The 25,186-nt window shown below is 35.8% G+C and overlaps 1 protein-coding gene across 1 annotated transcript in view; it reads left to right on the top strand.

Moving 5' to 3' along the window:
- Nucleotides 1–25,186, top strand: part of LOC142337639 (zinc metalloproteinase-disintegrin-like agkihagin) — a 91,949-nt gene that overhangs the window by 45,462 nt on the left and 21,301 nt on the right. Inside the window, exon 8 of the mRNA XM_075387023.1 lies at nucleotides 17,200–17,442. Coding sequence (XP_075243138.1) covers nucleotides 17,200–17,442 — 243 coding nt within the window. The remainder of the gene's footprint in view (nucleotides 1–17,199; nucleotides 17,443–25,186) is intronic.

Below are 25,186 nucleotides of genomic sequence, written 5' to 3'. Positions count from 1 at the left end.
CGATGTTCTCGAGCTCTCTGTTTATTTTTTACATACAGTTGGAGGTGATAGAAATTATCTATCACGGGCAGGAAAGCCCTAAAGCTGTCTAGCTCGTCGGCAGAAAGGGTAATGGTTGCAAAAAAACGTTTGCTGCTACGCTATAAAGCAAATTGTAACGCGGTTGTTGTGCTGAGTTTGGCTTATAGTTGAGACAGTTTACTCGGTTCTGTTAATCACGCAAAAAATTATTCTGTATTGCTGGAGAGGGATCCTGAACTCTGTTGAATATTACAATCGGCCGATCGTCAAGTGGAGTCAAGCAAGTGAATATCTTCAAGTTGTCTGACAGATAAGTTGTTAAAGTTGCCGTGTCTTTTCTCTGCATCACTTTGTGTCCACTGTGAAAGTATTCTTGCCTTACGTTCCGCGCAGTGATTTAATAATGGCTCGTTTGTTGAACGAAAGTTTGAATGAAGATAACAGGAGACTACCTGTTCTTCTGATATTATCTCTGAGATTTGGGGACAATTTAAATCCTCCAGATTATAAACAGTTTTTTGTAAAAACTTACTGAGGAGCTCACACTTTTCAATGCCTTTGGCAAAAAATTTTTCCGGGTGAATCGGAAACTGAAACTCAGACAGATTGTTTTCAAATCACAGTAAAGTATATCCCCTTGGTCCCAATCAAGACCGTGTAGGTTGTTGGTCAGCCAAATAACAGTTTGTCTATCGTGTGCGGGTAAATCAGCGAATTTAAGCGCCGGTTTGAAAAATATTGTATCGTTGTAACTCGGACACAAACTGAGTTCTTTTATAATGAATCCAAGTGAATCGAGTTTGAAACCTTCAAGATCGAGGATAATTATTTTTGTGGTTTTGCTGCCAAAGTTTTCTAGCATTCCAATTCACGAAACAAATGTGAATGAAAAATTTTCACTGATAGAATAAATAATATTCCTGTCAAGTGTCCAAAAAAAACAATTGTTTTCTGGTGAGTAACGGAAACAGTAAACATATCCAGGACCTTTGTTTCTGCAATCTTTTATAAATCCGGCGGCGTCATGCAATGCAGCATGAAGTCGTAGCACTTTGCTTCGTTTCAGTAAAGGATCTAGTTTTGAATATCAATTCCAATAAAACCACCACAGGGTCTAAATTTAAGTGCTATTTCTCCGACAATTTCTGGATCTAATAAAGAACAAGCAGCTACCAAATATAAATGGGGATAAGATATGTGTGTATAATTTATGTTACCTCTCAGAGATAAAACATTTTCATGAATGAGCTTGATGTCTTTTGTTCCTATTATGTTCATTATTTACCGTTTACTGGACGTGAGCGTTTAGAGTTTTTGTATATAAATCTTTCAATTCTGATTGGTTGTCAACTCGAATAATAAATCCAGCACTGTGATTGGTCAGTTTGTTTTGGAAATTGTTGTGACCCTGAACATGTTTTTGGGTATGATTCGAAAACTCTCCAAATAATATATCATTAATGGTTTTATACATCTACTAACAGGTTAGTTGTTTCACTGTTGTTTTCACCAATTTATGTATGCATTTATGGACATAAGTGATTATGACCATAATTGTGTAGATACTTAGGTGAAAACTTGTTTTTCTTGTACAACTCTGGGTTTTTTATCTTTTTGTATGTATGTATGTATGTACGTATGTATGTATGCATGCATGTATGTATGTATGTATGTATGTATGTATGTATATGTATGTATGTATGTATGTATGTATGTATGTATGTATGTATATATGTATGTATGTATGTATGTATGTATGTATGTAGTTATGTATGTATGTAAGTATGTATGTATGCGATTTTCAACACGGAAATCTTAAATTAAGAATTCCGAGTTTTTCAACACGGAAATCTTAAGAATTCCGCGATTTTCAACACAGAAATCTTAAATTAAGAATTCCGTGTTTTTCAATACGGAAATCTTAAGAATTCCGCGATTTTCAAAACGGAAATCTTAAATTCAAACGTTATGTCTCATTCCGCGATTTTCAATACGAAAATCTTAAGAATTCCGCGATTTTCAATACTTTATTAGTCACAAAATTTGTTTCACACATTTTTACATTGATTCAAACTGAAAAAACGCAAAAAAATTTTCAACCCCATTTTTCAAAAACTTACAAGTTCCGATCCCCCTATAGGGTAAAAATTTCAGTTTTTGAAAAATTTTTTTCCGACAACTTTTTATACCCAAAAAACATGTTTCACACAATTTCACATTGATTAAAGCCGCAAAAACGCAAAAAAATTTTTCGACCCCAAAAATTTTTACAAGTTCTGATCCCCCTATAGGGTAAAAATTTCAATTTTTGAAAAAAATTTTTCCGACAACTTTTTTACTCAAAAAACATGTTTCACACAATTTCACATTGATTAAAGCCGCAAAAACGCAAAAAAATTTTTCGACCCCAAAATTTTTAACAAGTTCTGATCCCCCTCTAGGGTAAAATTTTCAATTTTTGAAAAATTTTTTTTTTCGACAACTTTTTTACTCAAAAAACGTGTTTCACACAATTTCACATTGATTAAAGCCGAAAAAACGCAAAAAATTTTTAGGACCCCATTTTTCAAAAGCTTACAAAATCTGATCCCCTATAGGGTAAAAATTTCAGTTTTTGAAAAAAAAATTTCCGACAACTTTTTTACTCAAAAAACATGTTTCACACAATTTCACATTAATTAAAGCCGCAAAAACGCAAAAAAATTTTTCGACCCCAAAAATTTTTACAAGTTCTTATCCCCCTATAGGGTAAAAATTTCAATTTTTGAAAAAAATTTTTCCGACAACTTTTTTACTCAAAAAACATGTTTCACACAATTTCACAATGATTAAAGCCGAAAAAACGCAAAAAAATTTTTTGACCCCAAAAATTTTTTGACCCCAAAAATTTTTGACCCCAAAAATTTGGAACCAAAGGAAAAACTGGATCTGAATACTCTGCAAAGGAAAAACTGAATCTGACTCATCATACACAAAACATGTAATCGCAATGCTAGGCCAAAAAGAAAAAAAACAATGTAAAAGTTTCGGATGACTGAGAACATACTGAACCGTTTTGAGTCCTATGCGAGTCCTATTTATTGAAGTTTTGAGTCCTATTTATTGAAGTTCTATGCGACGAACTGCCTGGAAAACACTTTTTTTCATTTTTCAAATCTGTGGGATATTCTTCTAAGGTGCTAAGAGGTTTTAAAATCCCTAAGTCTCTTAGAAGAATATCGCACAGACTTGAAAAATGAAAAAAAAAAGTTTTTTTCCAGGCAGTAACTATTTTAAAAAAAACTGCAAAAACAGTTAACTTACGATGCTTTAAAACAATAGCCTCCATTTACAGTAAATACGCAAATGGTTTTATCATGTAGTTCAAACAGTAGCTAGCAGGAAAACCTAGCTCACTAGTTGCCCCCTCTCTCTTCAACCCACCTACGCACACACATTTTCCCACCTCGAGCAGAAAAACGGTACATTACGATCTCGGCACACTAAAGTCATATTTATCTGGAATGAAAAACATCAAAAAATGAATTCTCTGGTTTTTACGGGTTCTTAACTGCTAATATTGATTCGAAAAAGTTCTGATACTGGTATCCAGGTACGCAGACAATGACTAATACCGGTCATTATACAAAATTTCAAAATTCTGTTCAAATTTTTGAAAAAAAATGTAATGATTTACTGAGGAGCCTAACGAATCAAAGATGTAAAGCGAAGTGTAAATTCGTGAAGAAAACGCATGTTACCGGACCGATGCTCACACGCGTCGAGATGTCATCGCTAAAAACCGCTAAAAGATGTAAGGTTTGCGGTGAATTTGAGTAAGTTGTCTGACAGATAGGTTGTTAAAGTTGCAGTGTCTTCTCTCTGCATCACTTTGTGTCCACTGTGAAAATATTCTTGCCTTACATTCCGCGCAGTGATTTAATATTTGATCGTTTGTTGAACGAAAGTTTGAATGAAGATAACCGGAGGCTACTTATTATCTCTGAAATTCGGTGACAATTTAAATCCTCCAGATTATAAACAGTTTTTTGTAAAAGCTTACTGAGGAGCTGACACTTTTCAATGCCTTTGGCATAAAAATTTTTCCGGTTGAATCGGAACTGAAACTCAGACAGATTGTTTTCAAATCACAGTAAAGTATATCCCCTTGATCCCAATCAAGACCGTGTAGGTTGTTGGTCAGCCAAATAACAGTTTGTCTATCGTGTGCGGGTAAATCAGCGAATTTAAGCGGCGGTTTGAAAAATATTGTATCGTTGTAACTCGAACACAAACTGAGTTCTCTTATAATGAATCCAAGTGAATCGAGTTTGAAACCTTCGAGATCGAGGATAATTTTTTTTGTAGTTTTGCTGCCAAAATTTTCTAGCATTCCAATTCACGAAATAAATGTGAATGAAAATTTTCACTGATAGAATAAATAATATTCCTGTCAAGTGTCCAAAAAAAAACAATTGTTTTCTGGTGAGTAACGGAAAGCGTAAACATATCCAGGACTTTTGTTTCTGCAATCTTTTATAAATCCGGCGGCGTCTTGCAATGCAGCATGAAGTCGTAGCACTTTGCTTCGTTTCAGTAAAGGATCTAGTCTTGAATTATCAATTCCAATAAAACCAACATAGGGTCTAAATTTAAGTGCTATTTCTCCAACAATTTCTGGATCTAATAAAGAACAAGCAGCTACGAAATATAAATGTCGATAAGATATGTGTGTATAATTTATGTTACCTCTCAGAGATAAAACATTTTCATGAATGAGCTTGATGTCTTTTGTTCCTATTATGTTCATTACTTACCGTTTACTGGACGTGAGCGTTTAGAGTTTTTTGTTTATAAATCTTTCAATTCTGATTGGTTGTCAACTCGAATAAAAAATCCAGCACTGTGAAAAAATCCAGCACTGTGATTGGTCAGTTTATTTTGGAAATTGTTGTGACCCTGAACATGTTTGGGTATGATTCGATAACTCTCCAACTAATATATCATTTATGGTTTTATACATCTTCTAACAGGTTAGTTGTTTCACTGTTTTTTTTTCACCAATTTATGTATGCATTTATGGACATAAATGATTATGACCATAATTGTGTAGATACTTAGGCGAAAACTTGTTTTTCTTGTACAACTCTGGGTTTTTTATCATTTTGTATGTATGTATGTATGTACGTATGTATGTATGCATGTATGTATGTATGTATGTATGCATGTATGTATGTATGTATGTATGAATGTATGTATGTATGTATGTATGTATGTATGTATGTATGTATGTATGTATGTATGTATGTATGTATGTATGTATGTATGTATGTATGTATGTATGTATGTATGTATGTATGTATGTTTGTAAGTATGTATATATCTATGTAAGTATGTATATATGTATTTAAGTCTGTATATATGTATGTATGTATGTATGTATGTAGTTATGTATGTATGTATGTATAAATGTAAGTATGTATATATGTATGTAAGTATGTATATATAAGTATGTATGTATGTATGTATGTATGTATGTATGTATGTATGTATGTATGTATGTATGTATGTATGTATGTATGTATGTATGTATGTATGTATGTAGTTATGTTTGTATATAAGTATGTATGTATGCGATTTTCAACACGGAAATCTTAAATTAAGAATTCCGAGTTTTTCAACACGGAAATCTTAAGAATTCCGCGATTTTCGAAACGGAAATCTTAAATTCAAACGCTATGTCTCATTCCGCGATTTTCAATACGAAAATCTTAAGAATTCCGCGATTTTCAATACTTTATTAGTCACAAAATTTGTTTCACACATTTTCACATTGATTCGAACCGAAAAAACGCAAAAAAATTTTCAACCCCATTTTTTAAAAACTTACAAGTTCTGATCCCCCTATAGGGTAAAAATTTCAATTTTTGAAAAAATTTTTTCCGACAACTTTTATACTCAAAAAACATGTTTCAGACAATTTCACATTGATTAAAGCCGCAAAAACGGAAAAAAAATTTTCGACCCCAAAAATTTTTACAAGTTCTGATCCCCCTATAGAGTAAAAATTTCAATTTTTGAAAAATTTTTTTTTCGACAACTTTTTTAATCAAAAAACATGTTTCACACAATTTCACATTGATTAAAGCCGAAAAAACGCAAAAATATTTTAGGGCCCCATTTTTCAAAAACTTACAAGTTCTGATCCCCCTATAGGGTAAAAATTTAAAAAATTTCAATTTTTGAAAAAAAATTTTCCGACAACTTTTTTACTCAAAAAACATGTTTCACACAATTTCACATTGATTAAAGCCGAAAAAACGCAAAAAAATTTTTCGGCCCACTTTTTCAAAACTTACAAGTTCTGATCCCCCTATAGGGTAAAAATTTCAATTTTTGAAAACAATTTTCCGACAATTTTTTTACTCAAAAAACATGTTTCACACAATTTCACATTGATTAAAGCCGAAACAACGCAAAAAAATTTTTTGACCCCAAAAATTTTTTGACCCCAAAAATTTTTGACCCCAAAAATTTTGACCCCAAAGGAAAAACTGGATCTGAATACTTCATACACAAAACATGTAATCGTAATGCTAGCAATAGCAGTGCTTAAATTATATATCACTGTTCTAAACAAACAAACAGACGCCGCAGCAAACAATTAGTCATAACAAAAACTGGGTCAAACTTGTAAACAAATTGAACAAAGTTAAAATCAGCTGAAAGTTAAAAAAGAAGAAATTTTTTTTAAAAAAATCGGGGGCTGACCAGAGGTACAACGAGGGGGGGGGCGGACAATTACTACAGGGTGGCCATCTACAAGGGGGTGGGACAATTTGAGATTTCAAATTGTCGCACCCCCCGTTGTAGATTGCCACGCTGCAGTAATTGTCCGTCCCCCCCCCCCCCCCGTTGAGGTTCTAGTCACTTTTTTATACTACTTATGTCATGTTTTGGTCAGGATTTGACAAGCAAAGACCCCTTGACGCAGGCTTGAGAAGACTTGAGCGAAGATTTTGCCAACACTTGGCAAATCTTAAAAATTGAAATAATTTGTGGCCAGCTCTCAATTATTAACGTAAGACGTCAAGACGTGTACTGTTGTATATTATGTAATTCACTAAGAAAGAACACTGAGATAATGAATTCTAGGAAATTTTACTGAACAAACCGGATCGTAGGATCAGAGCAAATCAGCGCTGAATCATTATATTTCAATTATGTTTTTTACTATGGTCATATTCTTATCATGTCAATTTTTACTAGGCCAAAAAGAAAAAAAACAATGTAAAAATTTCGGATGACTGAGAACATACTGAACCGTTTTGAGTCTATTTATTGAAGTTCTATGCGACGAATTGCCTGGAAAACACTTTTTTTCATTTTTCAAGTCTGTGGGATATTCTTCTAAGGTGCTAAGAGGTTTTAAAACCCCTAAGTCCCTTAGAAGAATATCCCACAGACTTGAAAAATGAAAAAAAAAGTTTTTTTCCAGGCAGTAACTATTTAAAAAAAAAACAGCAAAAACAGTTAACTTACGATGCTTTAAAACAATAGCCTCCATTTACAGTAAATACGCAAATGGTTTTATCATGTAGTTCAAACAGTAGCTAGCAGGAAAACCTAGCTCACTAGTTGCCCCCTCTCTCTTCAACCCACCTACGCACACACATTTTCCCACCTCGAGCAGAAAAACGGTACATTACGATCTCGGCACCCTAAAGTCATATTTATCTGGAATGAAAAACATCAAAAAATGAATTCTCTGGTTTTTACGGGTTCTTAACTGCTAATAATGATTCGAAAAAGTTCTGATACTGGTATCCAGGTACCCAGACAATGACTAATACCGGTCATTATACAAAATTTCAAAATTCTGTTCAAATTTTTTGAAAAAAAATGTGATGATTTACTGAGGAGCCTAACGAATCAGAGATGTAAAGCGAAGTGTAAATTCGTGAAGAAAACGCATGTTACCGGACCGATGCTCACCCGCGTCGAGATGTCATCGCTAAAAACCGCTAAAAGATGTAAGGTTTGCGGTGAATTTGAGTAAAGAGTGTAAGATTTGCGCTTAATGCGACACCGTTGCTGGCAGAATATCGTGAAAAAAGTTTCCCAACTACCAGCAGAATGAGGTGAAAAAAATTTCCCGGCTAAAATCGCAAATTTTACAAATATTCACCGCTAATTTGAACGCTTATTTTAAATTCACAGGAAATATCATTTAACTAAGTGTCAGATGGCGCAGAGGAATAAGCAGATGCTGACATGCAGGAGGTGAGAGGTTCGAACGTGTGTACGGCAGTTTCTTTTTTGTATGAAATCGGGTAAAAGCGGTGAAAAAATTGCAATTCTTAATAAAATTCACCGCTTTCACCGCATTCAACGCTAAAAGATGCGGGCGCTTTGCAGTGAAAAAAGTTTTTGTTTCACCGCTATTCACCGCTAATCTTACATTATTTTTTCACCAAACCTCGACCCCTGCACCAAAAACTAAAGTGATCAAAAAACTTAAGATCTCGCTATAATCTTCGCTATAAATAAAATTTTATTCATAAGAATGTCGACCTACAAGCTTTGCGAAACCTACAGTCTTAACAATTTATTGAAACCGAAAAAGCAATAAAAATCGGTTGTTAAGATAGAAATCATAAAATCCGATGGCAAAATAAATCTGCAAATCTGAACTTAAAAAACAAAGTGTAAACGAAAAAAAAATAAGAGTGCGTCCTGCATGGTTGAGATAGTAGTTTTTAATCAATTCCATTATACCCACAGAGACCACATAACCATTCATTTAAAAGAATCTTGCAAGATAACCATTCTCCTTAAAAAGAAATTTTCAAGATAAGTATTCGACATGCAAGATCCTTACAAGCTAACCATTCATTTCAAAGAATCTTCTAAAATAACCATTCTTCTTACAAAAATCTTCAAGATAAATATTTGACTTGCAAGATTCTTACAATATAACCATTCATTTTAAAGACTCTTGCAAGATAGCCGTTGTTAGCGTAAAAAAATTCTTGGATCCTGGCGATGACCTAAACTTATCGATTAATAAGCCCAATGTTAAACTGTACACATATTTTGCACCTCAACAAATGAAAACAAAAAAGACAAAAACCTCAGCAAACTATTAATCCAAAGCAAAAAAAAGTAGTTTAAAAAAATGCACGCATTGTCACAGGGGGAGGAACCATGAGGAATCCTGCATAACGTTTTGACAATGGTGGGGACGCTCCACTCGTTACGAATCTTGCGGAACATTTTGGTGGTAAGTAAAATGTGAAAAGTTTTTCAAATTTTTGTTTTAACAAAAAATTGTGAACTTTTTGTCAAATTGGTGCTGCGTCAAAAGCGTGTAAAGGTTTTGTTAATTTGATGTGGTGGGAGAAACTTATAATTTATTTGGCTTGATTTGTACGGGGGACAAAAATTTGTTGAATTACAAGGTTTTTTTCCAGGTAAATATAATCTTATAAAAATTTAGCTATTTTTGGGGGTCGATAAATTTGCATTTCAAAATGTGAGAACCCGCGTTAAGATGCATATCAAAATATACCTTAACACTGGTTTTTAATTCCAAATTTAAAAAATAGGCTGTGTGTGTGATCGAAAGAGTGCCAAGATATTGTTAAGTTTCGGCAGTTAACAGAATTTCACTCACTTTTCAGTGGTTTTAATCCACATTTGTTTTTAATTTGATTTATTATTGACCATATCTTTCCCAGATTAGTGTATGCGCACAGAATAGAGATCTATTAAAACTTAGGTGCCAAAGCCAATTTAGCCACACAAAACCTGTTATACTTTGTTAAAGGAATCAAAAGAAGGCAGTTAAACTGAAAACGAAGATTTCACGGTAATGATTATACAAGTTTAAGCTGGAAATTCGGAGTAACATTTGGGTTAGATTGTAAAATATTGAGACAACTTTAACCCGAAAAATTGATATGCGACTGAACTTTGCAGTGTAGTTTGATCAAAATAAAGTTTTCAACACAGCGTCGTCATTATAAGTTCTGTAGAAATACTAGATGACATTTCACAGCAGATCAGCTAATCAATTGTAGCAGTTTGTTCGCCTTTTTGAAGAAAAAATTCTCATGTGAATCCTTTTGATGTTTCAGTATGTGTTAATTCGAACATACTCGCTCTTGATACGCAAATGTTCTCTGCGGCAACCAGGCTAGCGTAATTTGAACCCTCCGTAAACATTGGCAAATTGTGTGCACATTTACTTCTTTGACTGGTTGCCGAGATAGTCAAAGGATTAGTCTCTCTGTTTGACACTATGCAGGTAGACACCTATTTCTTTATAATTTCTGTCGACCCTAGACAGCGATTCTGTGGTTGGCTGCCGAGTTTAGAAATGGATCATTTTGTCTAGTAATTGTTCTGTCTAACATTTGTTTCTAATTTTTCTCAGCCTAGACAAAATTGTAGTAAGAAGTTTGAGTTTGTGATAAAAGAAGCGGTCTCATGATCGTCTCATGATCGCTTTGTCGTCTAATGATCGCTTCAATTTTTGCCACGAAATTGCTGGTTCAGCAAAAAATGTTCCTCCTGCTTTTAAACCAAAATGTGTGTCAAAACCAAAAGTAGGACCACATATTGAATAATATATATCTCATGTTGCAAAATACACTAATAAAAAAAATTTCAACAATATCTATACACAAAGAAAGATTGTCTCTAGGTCTATAATTTTCTTCAAATGACATCCATTTTTCTTTGCCTTGAGGCAGAGATAAGGCTTACTGATGGCGTTTCAGAACTGATGCTTTCAAAAAGTAGCGTACTTTTGGACAAATAATTTTCATGTCCCTCCAGTAGCCCTCCCGTTTTTCATATACAAGAATTTCTTCAAAATCATAATCGTATAGAATTTTCCTCAAGGCTTCATTTATGGTCTCAGGGTCAATACAAATTCCCTTATCTATATTGTAACACGATCAGTCGTATTCTGCGCTCCTTTCATAAGCGGCTTTTCAAATCTGAATGATTGGGTATAATCAAAAATGACGGCTGGGAGTGCTACGTGATTGATAGTTATCCACTTAATATGTTGTAACACTTGTTTTACAATGACAACTTTCTCTTCTTTAGAATTTTCGTATGGTATTGCTCTTGAATTGGGACTGGCTTCTCATTTCAAGACAATTGCCACCACAGATATGTTCAATAGAAAATCACAATGATTAAGAAATATAGGAATGGTAGTTTAGGAAACCAAAAGTTCTTTTGATTGTTTCTCTAACTGATCAATTTGGAGAGAAAATTGTTCTAACAGAAATCTTGGTACCCAAAATTGTACTGCAATAATAATTTCTATTTTTCTCTATTTTATGACCGTTCTAAGGTCACGAAAGGTTTTTAAAATAAAGAAAGCAGAAGAAAAAGTTTCAAGAATAAGACTGTAAGAAAAGGAATATACGACAGGTTGAAGAATTCTTTAGTGCTAAAATTTTTCTTTTAGTTATTCAGAAATGGGTAGTTTTGCGACTTAACACATGTTATGCAAAAATTGAAATGACTACGCATGTGTGTGAGTGTGTGTGATTGTTTTTGATAGGAGTGTCGGCGCGTTCCTTCTGAAAATAGCATTAACTATACCCTCCACAGAGAGATAAGTATTAGAAGTCGGATTCTGTTCTTTTCTAAACCCATCATAAGTCTCCAGATTTGCGCAAATAACCTTTTCCTCTTTAATCCGTCCAATAAATTGAGTACCGATGGCATATGAAATTGAAATATGGTCTTTTTTATAAGAGATCATCGGAAAAGTATTGGAGAGAATAAACAACATGCAACTAACAAAGTGATTTCTTTTCGCGCCTAGTCAATCAGATTTTCAATTAAATGAGCTATTCCAGCTGCGATTTTGAAGAAGACAAACCTTATCACTTTTGTTTATTAAACTTCCCAATAATAAAAAGTTTGGGCTTTTAATTATTCCAAACAATAGAACCCATTATTTAGTTAGTTTAGTCACTGTTAAGTTGGTGAAAACCTTTTCTCACGCGTTTTGATCAACCAGTTGTCTGTAGCAACTGTTTGAAAAACCTCCATGAAAAATAATTTCCAGTTTTTGCATCTTAACCTGAAAATCACCAAGATTAATGTGTTTTTTGCAAGCAAGTGAAAATTTTTGTGGGTTTTATCCCTAAATTGGGTCACAATGTGAGTTTGATTGGGATTGATAACTCGTCGCTAGATAAGTACCTACACGTTTACGTCTGCATGCGATATTGCATAATGCTTGTGGTTTCATCCAAGAGCTATTTGACACAAGACCCGGTAATGCTTACACGTTCCATATAAAATTTACAGCTGATTCAATGGCCATTTTTCTAGATTTTACATTGCTTATGGATTTATATTTTTCAACTGAAAAGTTCTTCATTTGCTGGAATGTTAAGTAACAAAGTAGTTGTGCTAGAAATTGAGGGTTTTGTCATAAAAAGAAAAGTCTTGGTCTTTGTACGAAAAACTACAACAACTGCGTTCTATTTTTTCCTCTTTGAAACTCCAATAACCTGATTCCTCTGCAAAAAAAATATTTCTGTTGGTTGTACAGAAATTTACACGGATTGACCTGGAACCTAATTAACTATCGGTCCATATACCTTGCGCAAATTGTTCAAATGAGTCTCTTGAGAAATCAATGGGCAGTTTTTCATTCCATGGGGTTCGGAAGGTTTAATTATTGTCCCCTTTTCTTGACAGGCACTCTTTCGACTGCCAAAATCAGATTTCTCTAGAAGAAACTTCAATAGATGCTGTCCAAGAGAAAATGATTATTTCTACTTTGATCGGCTAACTAATGAGAGACGCCTTAGCGAAAGTGGAAGAACCCTTGTCTCCGATTTGGAACATATGCGCGTTGATAACACAAGAAGGGTTACTAAAAATTTATAATCTCTGATGCGAAACATTAAAATCCGGGAACCATTTTATGCAGAGAAAAGTTAATCGGTTGCTAACGGTAGAAGTTTGCTGATTTACTCCCCTCATTTACTACATCAAACCATTTTTTGGGGGAGAAGGCAATGTCAGAGTTTCATTGCAAAGTCTCCCCAAATCTACATCTGATGTTTAAACACCCAACTGGTAATGAATTCCAAAAGGATCGTCCTAGTTCGCCTGAGAAGATTTTAAAAAAAAGGTGAGAACAAAGAAAGTGCAAAAAAATGCAATATGAAAATTTTTGGCCAGTTCATTAGGGTTCATTTGAAAAATTTTTAAGTGACTATAACCGTAATAAAATTTTTATTTGAGAGAAAGTGTTAATTTTAATTAATTTTTTTAACAGTTCCTTTGTTTTTCCGAGATGGAAGAACTAACAGTTGATCAAGTTCACACTCTAGTGGAAGAATCTCATTTTGACAATACAGAGCAGTGGTGAATCATCAAGGAAATTTTGCAATAAAATAACTCTACCGAGGCATAAACTTTGTATTTCAAATGTGTAAAATAGTATTGCTGATTATTCTTTCTATTTCCAAATTGAGCATTCTTAAACCTTGGTGCAAATAACTTTCAGCTTTGATGTTTATCAAGTTGAGTTGGTTACATCTTATCCAACCCCTAGTATTAAGAATAAACATCGAAGAGATCCATAGCAGTTTTAGGGCCTTCGGTATCTGCGAAAACAGAGTCAATACGAAAAATGTTTTCCGCAAACTCTTTTCTATCCAAAATTTGAAATGTTGTTTCATTGCAGAGAAAGTCAACCAGCATACAGAAAAGCTGGCCAAGAACTACCAATTAAGTTTAAGAAATACATCCATTTACCTTTTGTGCAAAACAATTATAACTGACTCTTCATATTTGACGACTCTTGGGAGAAGTCCTCAGTGGCGAAGAGTTTGTAACATTAGATAATGTTGACCGTCAGAAAAATTGGAACGCTATTTTTGTGAGACACAACTAAAATAAGCAAATTAGATGATCAAGGATAATAGATTTAAACACAGCTCCCGTCAATTTGTTTTTATAACAGGGCGATTTTCAACAGGCTGATTATTTGAGCAAACAATTGAAACTAGCATAGCTTTCTCGAAAGTGTTATGAATTAGCAACAAAAAATGTTGGACATTTGCTCAAAGACATTGATCCAAAAACGTCTGACTCATTGCAATATTTTTCATCTTGGTTCAGACCGGTCCTTCGATCTTTTATACATCTGAGAAAGCATAAGCAACACCACTTGACATGAAAGAGAAAAAAAAATTATTCAGAAGCGAACGGCATATTTGCCAGAGGACAAAGTTTCTACGTTATTCGAATCAGCATTTAGTTTCTGTGCTGTGTGAGTGCCTTCATAATGTGACCTGAGGAAAAAAGTTCAAATCAGATACTTGCAAAAAAATAAAGACATGCTCAAAGTTGTTCTCTGAAAATAAAACTCCCTTTATTAAAAAACGAGTTACTCCACTTATACAAAGCATTTTTTGTGTTAGTTTGGCTTGGTATTAATTTTTTGTTTAGGGTCATTTGAGTTAAACATCAAAGTATCAATAGCAAAATAAATTTTTCTAATGCCAAAAACTCTTTATATTAAAGATCAACCTTTAACTGATTAGATTCTAGAATATCCGGAAATGAAAAACAAAAGCCGTCAATTGACTGTGCCAAATAGATTACGATCCCACAATTAAAAGAGAAACATATCCAATTCTGATAGTGGACAGAATCAGGAAGACCCGAAAGAGGTGTCAAGAAAACAGTCTGACAAAGTATTTTAAGAACCTGAACCATTTTGTTTATAAGTACAAAAGGAAAAGGGACATAGTTTATCATCTGAAACTATCAAAATCTTTTAATTCGTGAAAGCAGAAATTAACGGAATTTTGTACTATTTGCAACGGAATTGTGTACCATTTGCAAAAAAAAAATTTGTAGCATTTGCAACAACCCAATAAAAGAAAGTCCGCATTTTTTATTTTTCAAAATCTTGGAGGGCCTTATCCTGAAAGAAGAACCAATAATCAGCAGCAATGCCAAACTTGCAATCAGGAAGGGAAGTGCAAAGACTTCTGGAGAAAGAATGAAGATAACCAAATCTAAATGATTCAAAAACAAATCCAAAAAATTTAAAGGCATACAAACAGAGGTCCGATTACCGAACAGCTCCTTACAAAGATTGAGATCAAACTTCTACAATGAAAGTACCCGAGAGGGCCGAGAGGGACAGCCTTATATGCAGCGAGACACTTACACAAAAGCAATTATCAAAATTTTATAAAAAAAAATTTTTTTTAGAACTCGATCATGCTCATACAAGACATGAACATTATCAGAGAAAAATTCCTCGACTGACCGTAAAGGATGAAATCAATGAGATCAAGTTATCAAGATGTTCTCAAGTTTTCCAGAAATAAACGGGGTGTAAATTAATTTCTAGTTGCTGCTTACTGTTTGTCACTCTGCTCTTTCGATGAACCACTGAAATCCAAATATGCTAAAACAACAGCCGAAGCCTTAACAAAAATTATTAAAAGCGAGCAACTAGGAAAAGTTTGTGTTGATTATGGCACGGAGTTCAAAGACTTTTTGCAAACTCGCTGTAAAATCCAAAAAATTGAGAAATAGAAAATTTTAAGAGAGTAAAATCTGCTTTTGCAGAAGAAAACATATGACGATTGAAAAATTTGAAAAAACCATAATCTTGAAGACAAGTGGGCATTTTTTTCCATTGACCAATTACAAATCTTTGTTCAAACTGTTATCTCTAGAGTCAATAGATTCATTGAATTTGCGACCAACAAGATAACAAAAAAGATGTTCCGTGTTTGTTACCATTATATGTTGGGGCATCAGCAAAGTTAATTCGCCATCCAATTTTCTATATTGGGTACTTTGTAAGAGAGCCTAACCCGAAAATGATCTCTTCTGAGGTTTCGGGTTCGGGTTAGCAACAAAGTTTATTTTTGCCATTTCTCCACGAATTGTCAACCGCGATTTTAAAAAATTTCATATGGGTGTTCTTGCTTTTAGCAGTACTTAGCGCATCAAGTGTTAAATCGAGAACTTTTCCTAATACTAAACCCAATTTCAGAAATCCCATTGTCATCTCAGGTGTTTCTGACTCGGCCATATCTATCCATGATCGGGGCACTTTTGCCAACTTTCAAACTACTTAACGAATTTTTCTCAAATTTTGCAAGCCCTTGCAATTTTGATCAAAAAAATCACCAATAGCTTTATTTTTTATAAATACCTTGTAGTTTTGCAGGAATTACAAAGACCCTTGGAATGATCGCTTTTGAGATGGAAATCGGAAGTTCATGGTGTTGTTGGTATGCTCTCATGTAACTCATTCCTGTAACACATTGCTTTACCTCGAAGTAAACGAAACAAGCTTTGCGGCGCTCTATATTTTGTAAGGTTTGAATAAGGGGATCATGGTTAAATTTACCTCCAAAAGTTGGTCTCTCGAAGTCAAATTTTGGTCCAACTTGCTTTTGATGAGCCCGGTTATCAACTGAGAGCTTTCTATATGTAACTGTAGTAATGGCCGGACGCAGCGTATACATACAAAGGCAGCCGCTATGCTTTTGACATAAAACAACTCATTTTCATGTAAATTTTTGTCTTTTTGTAAAATATGCGATGTGTGAATCGCCGCATGGGGTTTTTGGCCATTTTTCTCAAAATTTTTGTACAACAATATGCAAAAAGTTATATTACCGGAAAGAGTTCAAGATACTTTAATTTGAGCTACATATGAACCCTTTTGAACATCATTTTGAACATCAATACATTTTCTTACATCAAACACAATTTCTCGGAAACAAGTGCGTGAAAACGCGTTCAAACGCGCATAAACGCACGAAGGCGTTCAAAAACTCCGGCAGAATACAAGTGCTTACCATGCGCAAGCATGTTACGCACTGATTTTGGGGGTCTTTGATTTTTGCAAGACCTTGTACTGTAGCCATCCAGGCTCGCCTGGGGTATATGCGCTAAATAAAACTTCGTTAATTTTCTCAGACCCCTTAAAATTGTGATATTTAATTTATTCAAGCCCCTGACCTGGGATAATTAATTCATTGAAGGCCCTGACCTGGGATATTTAATTTTTGCCAGATCTTGACTTTGGGATATTCATTTTATGCACGAAGTTGACTTGCAATTCCTAATTTAATCAATGCCGTGACATGGGATATTGTAATCTTGTTTTAGATGCGGCAAACTGTACTGTCCTGCCGACGTATCAGCGACAGGTAATGCGATAATTGGTGGCATTCGAGTTTTCACTCTCAGCTACTCCAATCTGAAATGTTTTGGCCTCGATCATAAATTGCTCTATACTGACTCGACACATGACCTCGCGTATGCTCGCGATGGTATTTCATGTGACACTGACAAGTTCTGCTTAGACAGACAATGTGTAGACATTTCCCTCATGCCTGGACTTTGCCCCAAGTAAGTTTTTCACTTGAACTTTTTCACATTCCGTACATCTTAACACCATATCATTTCCCCCATTCTCTATCATTTTAGCCCGGAAATTAGCAGTCGGCGTTATACAGACCCAGAATAGGCCTTATTGTGAAGAAGAAAAGGCAATATTTTGGAAGTAACAAGTAAAATTCGATTTTTTGTTAATGTGTGTATATTTTGATTACTTAAAATTGGGATAATTGTTAAATTGGCTATCAACTGGTATATTGCTATATATTGCCATAAATTGGCTATAAATTCGAGTAATTGCTATCAGACTTACTTAAAATTGGGAAAACTATATCCATCTTTCGTTAAAGTGATTTTCGCAGTTTGTGAGAGTAATTTTGACTACATAATTTTCTTGATTACTTTTCAATTTAATTGTCTAATCCTTTATCCTTATTTAACATTTGATGGGAAATAAAATAGTGGTTCGCAGAGAGATTTTATGAGTTACAAGAACTATAATTACAAAAGTAAAAAAGGCTAAAATTTCAACTGAAGAAGTGTATCTTCTAAGAATCTTGTAAGAAAAATTGCAATTGCATAATTGTAAGAAAAATTGGATGATTCTTGCGAGAAATAGTATATCTTGTAAGATTCTTGCAAGAAAAGGTTCATCTTTCAAGATCTTGAAAGATTTTTCTTGGAAGACGATTCATTGGACTAGGGTTTTTTCGTACTAGGGTGCATACACTGAATTTCCATTTATAAATGCAGAATTGTGTCAGCGCATTTCGCCATTTACAAACTCAAAGACTGCGAATATACCGCCTCAAACTTTCGCTGACGAATTGTCAAAAATTTTACGCAAGTAAAATCCGCAGTATCTGATTTTTGCCGGGTATTAATGTAGGGTGCCTATATTACTTACAGTGGGGGCAAATAATCCCTTTGCAATTCGTTACCGGGATAAAATGAATTTACGCAAAGAAACTAAAAATAAATTAAACCATTTTTTTGTGGATATAGCTCCTCATAAAATCTCGTAGGGCTGTTTGTACTCTCTGCGACAGACTCACAAATCATGATGTCGGTTTAATTCATAGTGGAAAGGTCGATATCAAGACCTGTAAATTTGAAAGCAGAGGGAAATTACCTTCAATCATATCGACAGTTTTTGACCAATTTTGAGTCTAAAATGCCGGGTCCTCGACCATGTACTCATAGCCAAAATTCTCAAACACAGTCGTTTAATATCGATTATCCGCGAATTGCAGTCTTGTCGAAAATCGGCTTGCGACATTTCCATACTCAACAACGGTCACACTATAGGTCGTAAACCAACCCAGAGTCTGCTCTTCAGTTCGAAAAAAGACTTTTTCATTTGGCATTTTTCAACTGCTTCGTAAAATAAGTAAAAGCCGCAACCATTTCTCAGTATATTAGATACTTTTGCTTGCTTCTTTTGTAGATAGCGTGGAACTAAAACTTTTTTAGCAACCTTGGAATTAAAATTGAGTGCAGTTAAAAGTAAAGTTGGAATCGAAGTCTTGTTTTTGATGTTCCACTAAACAAAACCGTTAAGAACATGTGCAGGGTGCTCATTATATTTTAAAAAGATTCACCTCTTTAAATTTCTTGTACCAGTCGAGCTCCATATAGCCAGGATAGCACTTGATAACGCTTATGGCTCCACTGGTCCGCATGCTGAAATGGGATAAATCGTTATCTTTCTTGAATCCTCATGTTACCTTTGAGTTGCAATTCGTTTTGTTGCACGAATAATTTGTCTCTCAAGTTACACATTTAAGCAAAAACATTATTTCCGATCTTAAAGGATTTCATCAAAATGACTTTTCGTTACAACTTTCGGGCAAAGAAATAATCATACAAAGGCGGTAAAATGCAATGAACGGAGAAGTTAATCTTCAGAATTAACATCAACGGGAACCACAAAACTTTTCCCGAATCTGCTAGTGTGTTTGGGATTAACGTGCATCACTTTAATTGCGGAACTAGTCAAATAAACGAAAGCTGTCGGAACTTCGCATGACCTTTCAATTTTACCAGGTTCGATGAAAGTTCGTGTGACTCGTCCCAGCGGCCAGATTCCTCTCGGAACAAAGTCTTCGATCAGCCATAGGAATAAATCACTTCAAATGCTGCTTCCTGAGCTGTCCATTTTGATTCTCTGTTCGGCCAAGGAACAGAATCGGTCAGCAGCCTCCTCCAAATTTGCTGGAGTCTCTGTTTCATCTGCGTCCACGCATAAGACATCAATTTCAGTGTCTCGTTGTATACGGCTCCAGAAACGATGCAGAACGGTCTGCAGATTAGGAAATGGTTTCGCGTCAGCGGATTGTTGTTTTCGCTGTTGCTTCCCACGTGGATGAGTGGACGGGCATTGACAAGACACTTGGCTTTGCTGATGATTGCTAAAATTACATGTGGTGCAGGTTTCGCTCAGCCTCGCCACCGAAGTGATGAGCAGATGGAGAGTTGAGCGTTCATTCGGCAGACTCGTCAGTAACTGATCTTTGATGTAGCTGTGGTCTAACGACAATGGTCTTTGCGTAATCTGCTTTCTTGCTCCCAAAAAATTGGATCCCTTGTCCGACAAGAACAAAGGCGGTTGGTCGCTTCCGGCGATGAAGCGTCAAATTGCAGTTAAGCCTTGTCCGTGTTGTGTTCCTCTACTTCTAAGTGTGTTGCTCTAATGACTAAACAGGTGAATAAGCAGATGTAGGCATATTCGACAAACGGTCTAAGATAGTCCACGCCAACATTGGTGATTATGACTAGCGATTGTGTTTTGTCAGAAACCATTATCTGGCAGGTCTGCCATTAGTGGTTGCAGGCCTTGCGCCCTAAAGTGGCGACAGTCTAAACACCTATCTGCTGGACACTATATCTTTTGCAGTCAAAAACTGGGTGTTTAGCGTCAATCGGCAAGGAGCTGCATTTGTGGACACATGCTATGCAGTATTTAGGTTTCCAATGATGTCATTATAAATTTTCACTTCTGTCTCGTTATTTATTTCTATAACGTGTTTGGCAACGAAGGTTCTGAGATTCAAGTAAAATCCGCAGTATCTGATTTTTGCCGGGTATTAATGTAGGGTGCCTATATTACTTACAGTGGGGGCAAATAATCCCTTTGCAATTCGTTACCGGGATAAAATGAATTTACGCAAAGAAACTAAAAATAAATTAAACCATTTTTTTGTGGATATAGCTCCTCATAAAATCTCGTAGGGCTGTTTGTACTCTCTGCGACAGACTTACAAATCATGATGTCGGTTTAATTCATAGTGGAAAGGTCGATATCAAGACCTGTAAATTTGAAAGCAGAGGGAAATTACCTTCAATCATATCGACAGTTTTTGACCAATTTTGAGTCTAAAATGCCGGGTCCTCGACCATGTACTCATAGCCAAAATTCTCAAACACAGTCGTTTAATATCGATTATCCGCGAATTGCAGTCTTGTCGAAAATCGGCTTGCGACATTTCCATACTCAACAACGGTCACACTATAGGTCGTAAACCAACCCAGAGTCTGCTCTTCAGTTCGAAAAAAGACTTTTTCATTTGGCATTTTTCAACTGCTTCGTAAAATAAGTAAAAGCCGCAACCATTTCTCAGTATATTAGATACTTTTGCTTGCTTCTTTTGTAGATAGCGTGGAACTAAAACTTTTTTAGCAACCTTGGAATTAAAATTGAGTGCAGTTAAAAGTAAAGTTGGAATCGAAGTCTTGTTTTTGATGTTCCACTAAACAAAACTGTTAAGAACATGTGCAGGGTGCTCATTATATTTTAAAAAGATTCACCTCTTTAAATTTCTTGTACCAGTCGAGCTCCATATAGCCAGGATAGCACTTGATAACGCTTATGGCTCCACTGGTCCGCATGCTGAAATGGGATAAATCGTTATCTTTCTTGAATCCTCATGTTACCTTTGAGTTGCAATTCGTTTTGTTGCACGAATAATTTGTCTCTCAAGTTACACATTTAAGCAAAAACATTATTTCCGATCTTAAAGGATTTCATCAAAATGACTTTTCGTTACAACTTTCGGGCAAAGAAATAATCATACAAAGGCGGTAAAATGCAATGAACGGAGAAGTTAATCTTCAGAATTAACATCAACGGGAACCACAAAACTTTTCCCGAATCTGCTAGTGTGTTTGGGATTAAAGTGCATCACTTTAATTGCGGAACTAGTCAAATAAACGAAAGCTGTCGGAACTTCGCATGACCTTTCAATTTTACCAGGTTCGATGAAAGTTCGTGTGACTCGTCCCAGCGGCCAGATTCCTCTCGGAACAAAGTCTTCGATCAGCCATAGGAATAAATCACTTCAAATGCTGCTTCCTGAGCTGTCCATTTTGATTCTCTGTTCGGCCAAGGAACAGAATCGGTCAGCAGCCTCCTCCAAATTTGCTGGAGTCTCTGTTTCATCTGCGTCCACGCATAAGACATCAATTTCAGTGTCTCGTTGTATACGGCTCCAGAAACGATGCAGAACGGTCTGCAGATTAGGAAATGGTTTCGCGTCAGCGGATTGTTGTTTTCGTTGTTGCTTCCCACGTGGATGAGTGGACGGGCATTGACAAGACACTTGGCTTTGCTGATGATTGCTAAAATTACATGTGGTGCAGGTTTCGCTCAGCCTCGCCACCGAAGTGATGAGCAGATGGAGAGTTGAGCGTTCATTCGGCAGACTCGTCAGTAACTGATCTTTGATGTAGCTGTGGTCTAACGACAATGGTCTTCGCGTAATCTGCTTTCTTGCTCCCAAAAAATTGGATCCCTTGTCCGACAAGAACAAAGGCGGTTGGTCGCTTCGGGCGATGAAGCGTCAAATTGCAGTTAAGCCTTGTCCGTGTTGTGTTCCTCTACTTCTAAGTGTGTTGCTCTAATGACTAAACAGGTGAATAAGCAGATGTAGGCATATTCGACAAACGGTCTAAGATAGTTCACGCCAACATTGGTGATTATGACTAGCGATTGTGTTTTGTCAGAAACCATTATCTGGCAGGTCTGCCATTAGTGGTTGCAGGCCTTGCGCCCTAAAGTGGCGACAGTCTAAACACCTATCTGCTGGACACTATATCTTTTGCAGTGAAAAACTGGGTGTTTAGCGTCAATCGGCAAGGAGCTGCATTTGTGGACACATGATATGCAGTATTTAGGTTTCCAATGATGTCATTATAAATTTTCACTTCTGTCTCGTTATTTATTTCTATAACGTGTTTGGCAACGAAGGTTCTGAGATTTTCTTTGCATTTTATCCCAGCCTTTGGAACTTTACTATCGCCCCAGAAATGAGTTTGTTTCACAGTAAATTTCAGCGGCTTTAGAACAAACTGAATTAGACTGCAAACCAGTACAGATGCTTGTAATTTCAGCTTGGGAATACTAATTGCTTTCAGGAGCACAATCTTGGTCTTGCTATCATAAATCTAATTGACATAGTGTTGTACTATTTTGTTCTAACAAATATAACTGCGCCGTAAGCTAGTCGGGATGCATCACAAAACAATGCAGCACAGAACAACTTTTTGAGGTTGAAACCCCATTTGCAAGTGTCTTGCGTCGATCTACTAATTCTCTCTGAGCATGTTCCTCATCACTAAACGAGTAAAGAAAATCATCCACATAGAAGCTTTGAATGACCAGTTAATTCGTCAATTAGTTTTCGGCAAAATCCCAGGCTGTCTGATGTCGGACCAATTTGGCGTTAGATGGATAGCACATGGCTCCAAATGTACTGTAAATGCTGAATAGAATTGTCGCATGGCCAGTTAAACGTAGGCATTGCTGATGATTTTGAAGGATGCATATCTGCATGAAAATGGCTTCTATATAAACCATTATATCCACACGTTCCCGGCAGAAACGAAAAAAAATTCCGATCAAGTTATTTATTAGATCAGGTCCTGAGAAGAGGTTTTTGTTCAATGAAAAGGTTTTCGACAGCAATTGCTGCGTTTTCTACGCGTCGGACCTTTTCTGATTTGTTAGAGTTGGTGACTGGGCGATGAAGCAGTAACGAAATTTTGTCTTGTGCCGGATTTGAGAAAACAATTGAATTTATTTATCAGATCTCCAAATAATTTTCTAGAGTTTCATCCTATCGTTGCTTCAGTTCGCGGCCTTTATTGAGTTGCTGCTGAAAGCTCTAAAATAGTGTTTTTGCAAATAGTTAGTTGTTTTTTGTGTTGGTATCTTGCTTCCACAGCAAACCGACTTTGTTTCTGTCACCAATATGACAAATAGTGTCTTCTAAGATTTTAATGGCGTTGTTTTTTGGGATTGATGTCTAAGAAAGTTTCCGCAGTTGCTTTGATTTCCTCTCCTGCATTTTCAATGATCCCGAAACATGTGAAAAAAGTCATGAGCTGTCAAAACCTTAAGAGCTATGCGCCCGAAACTTTTTTCCCAGAGAAATTTTGCATTTGATTGTCCAACCAAGAATATAGCCCAAACCAGACGAGCCTCCTTTTAGTCGTTGAAGAAGTGCCCGCCCCAAAACGATTTGTGTCTTACCCACCCACGCCTAGAAGTATTTCGATCTTGTTGCGCCATTATTTGCTAGCTGATTGTGTTGGGGGTGCGTTTAAAGAGGAACCGCTTAATTTGTCTACCGGTGCATTCTTGAAATTCCAGTTGCGATTGAGATTTTAGTTCAATGGTAAAAGCGGTTTGTCACTGTCAAATTTTTCTATTGTTAAGCGAACAATGTTTGCATGCATGAAAGTTTCATCTAAACCGCATAATATACAGTCAAGTCGAACCTTGCTTTCGCTGGTTCGTTTAATTTGACAGTGGTTCTGTTCAACAAATAAGATATTAAACTTCCAATGTCCAGTATAGCATAGCAGTTGTGCTTCATCGCGTTATTCCCAAAAGAAGTAACAGAAATCACACGAAAAAGGTCCCTCGTTGGTAATTGAAAACACGGATAGCATGACAGATCTTGTACCTCGCTTTTTGTCTTGTTGCTCTAATGGCTCACACATTGGCAAATCGACTTTTGTGCTTGGGGCCATCTAGAAGACTGTGGTGTTTTCCACTGCACGCTTGGCAAAGTGCTTTGACAAAAATTTTTTTTACTGCATGGTTACAACTGAGGCAATTGTAGCACAATGATTATTTCTTGACATCATATTCCTTTGTTGGTATCAAGTTAAGGGAATTGTTGGCATCTGCTAATATACGACTGCTGTGGATCAGTAGGGCACTCTGCTTTTGTTCCATTTTCAGCAAAGAGAAGAAATCGTAAAACTGTTTTTTCAATGTCAAATTTACCTTTTTTTTAAGCGAGCAATATTTGCATGCATGACAGCTTCATCGAAACCGCTTGAGACACATTCAAGTCAAACCTGGCAATCGCTGGTTCGTTTAATTTGTCAGCTGTACTGTTCAAAAAATAAGATATTACACTTCCGCTGTTCAGTATAGCATAGCAGTTGTGCTTTATCACGTTATTCCCAAATGAAATAACAGAAATCACGTGATATTGGTTCCACGTTCGTAGTGGAAAACATGACAGAGCTTGTACTTCGTTTTTTTGTGTTGTTGCGCTAATGATTCGCACATTTCCGAATCGACTCTAGTCAGATTTGTGAACTCAGGTGGTTTTTTGCTTGAGGCTGTCTAGAAGACTGTGGTGCTTTCCATTGCACGTTTGGCAAAGAGCTTTTGACTTTAAAATATTTACTACATTGTTACAACTGAAGCTATTTTAGCACAATGATTGTTTCTTGACATCTA

The sequence above is a fragment of the Convolutriloba macropyga genome, chromosome 4 (genome assembly GCF_964194025.1).
Source record: "Convolutriloba macropyga chromosome 4, txConMacr16.3, whole genome shotgun sequence".
Classification (NCBI taxonomy): domain Eukaryota; kingdom Metazoa; phylum Xenacoelomorpha; order Acoela; family Convolutidae; genus Convolutriloba; species Convolutriloba macropyga.
The sequence above is the reverse complement of the archived record's forward strand: the minus strand, read 5'-3'. Positions and strand labels throughout refer to the sequence as shown.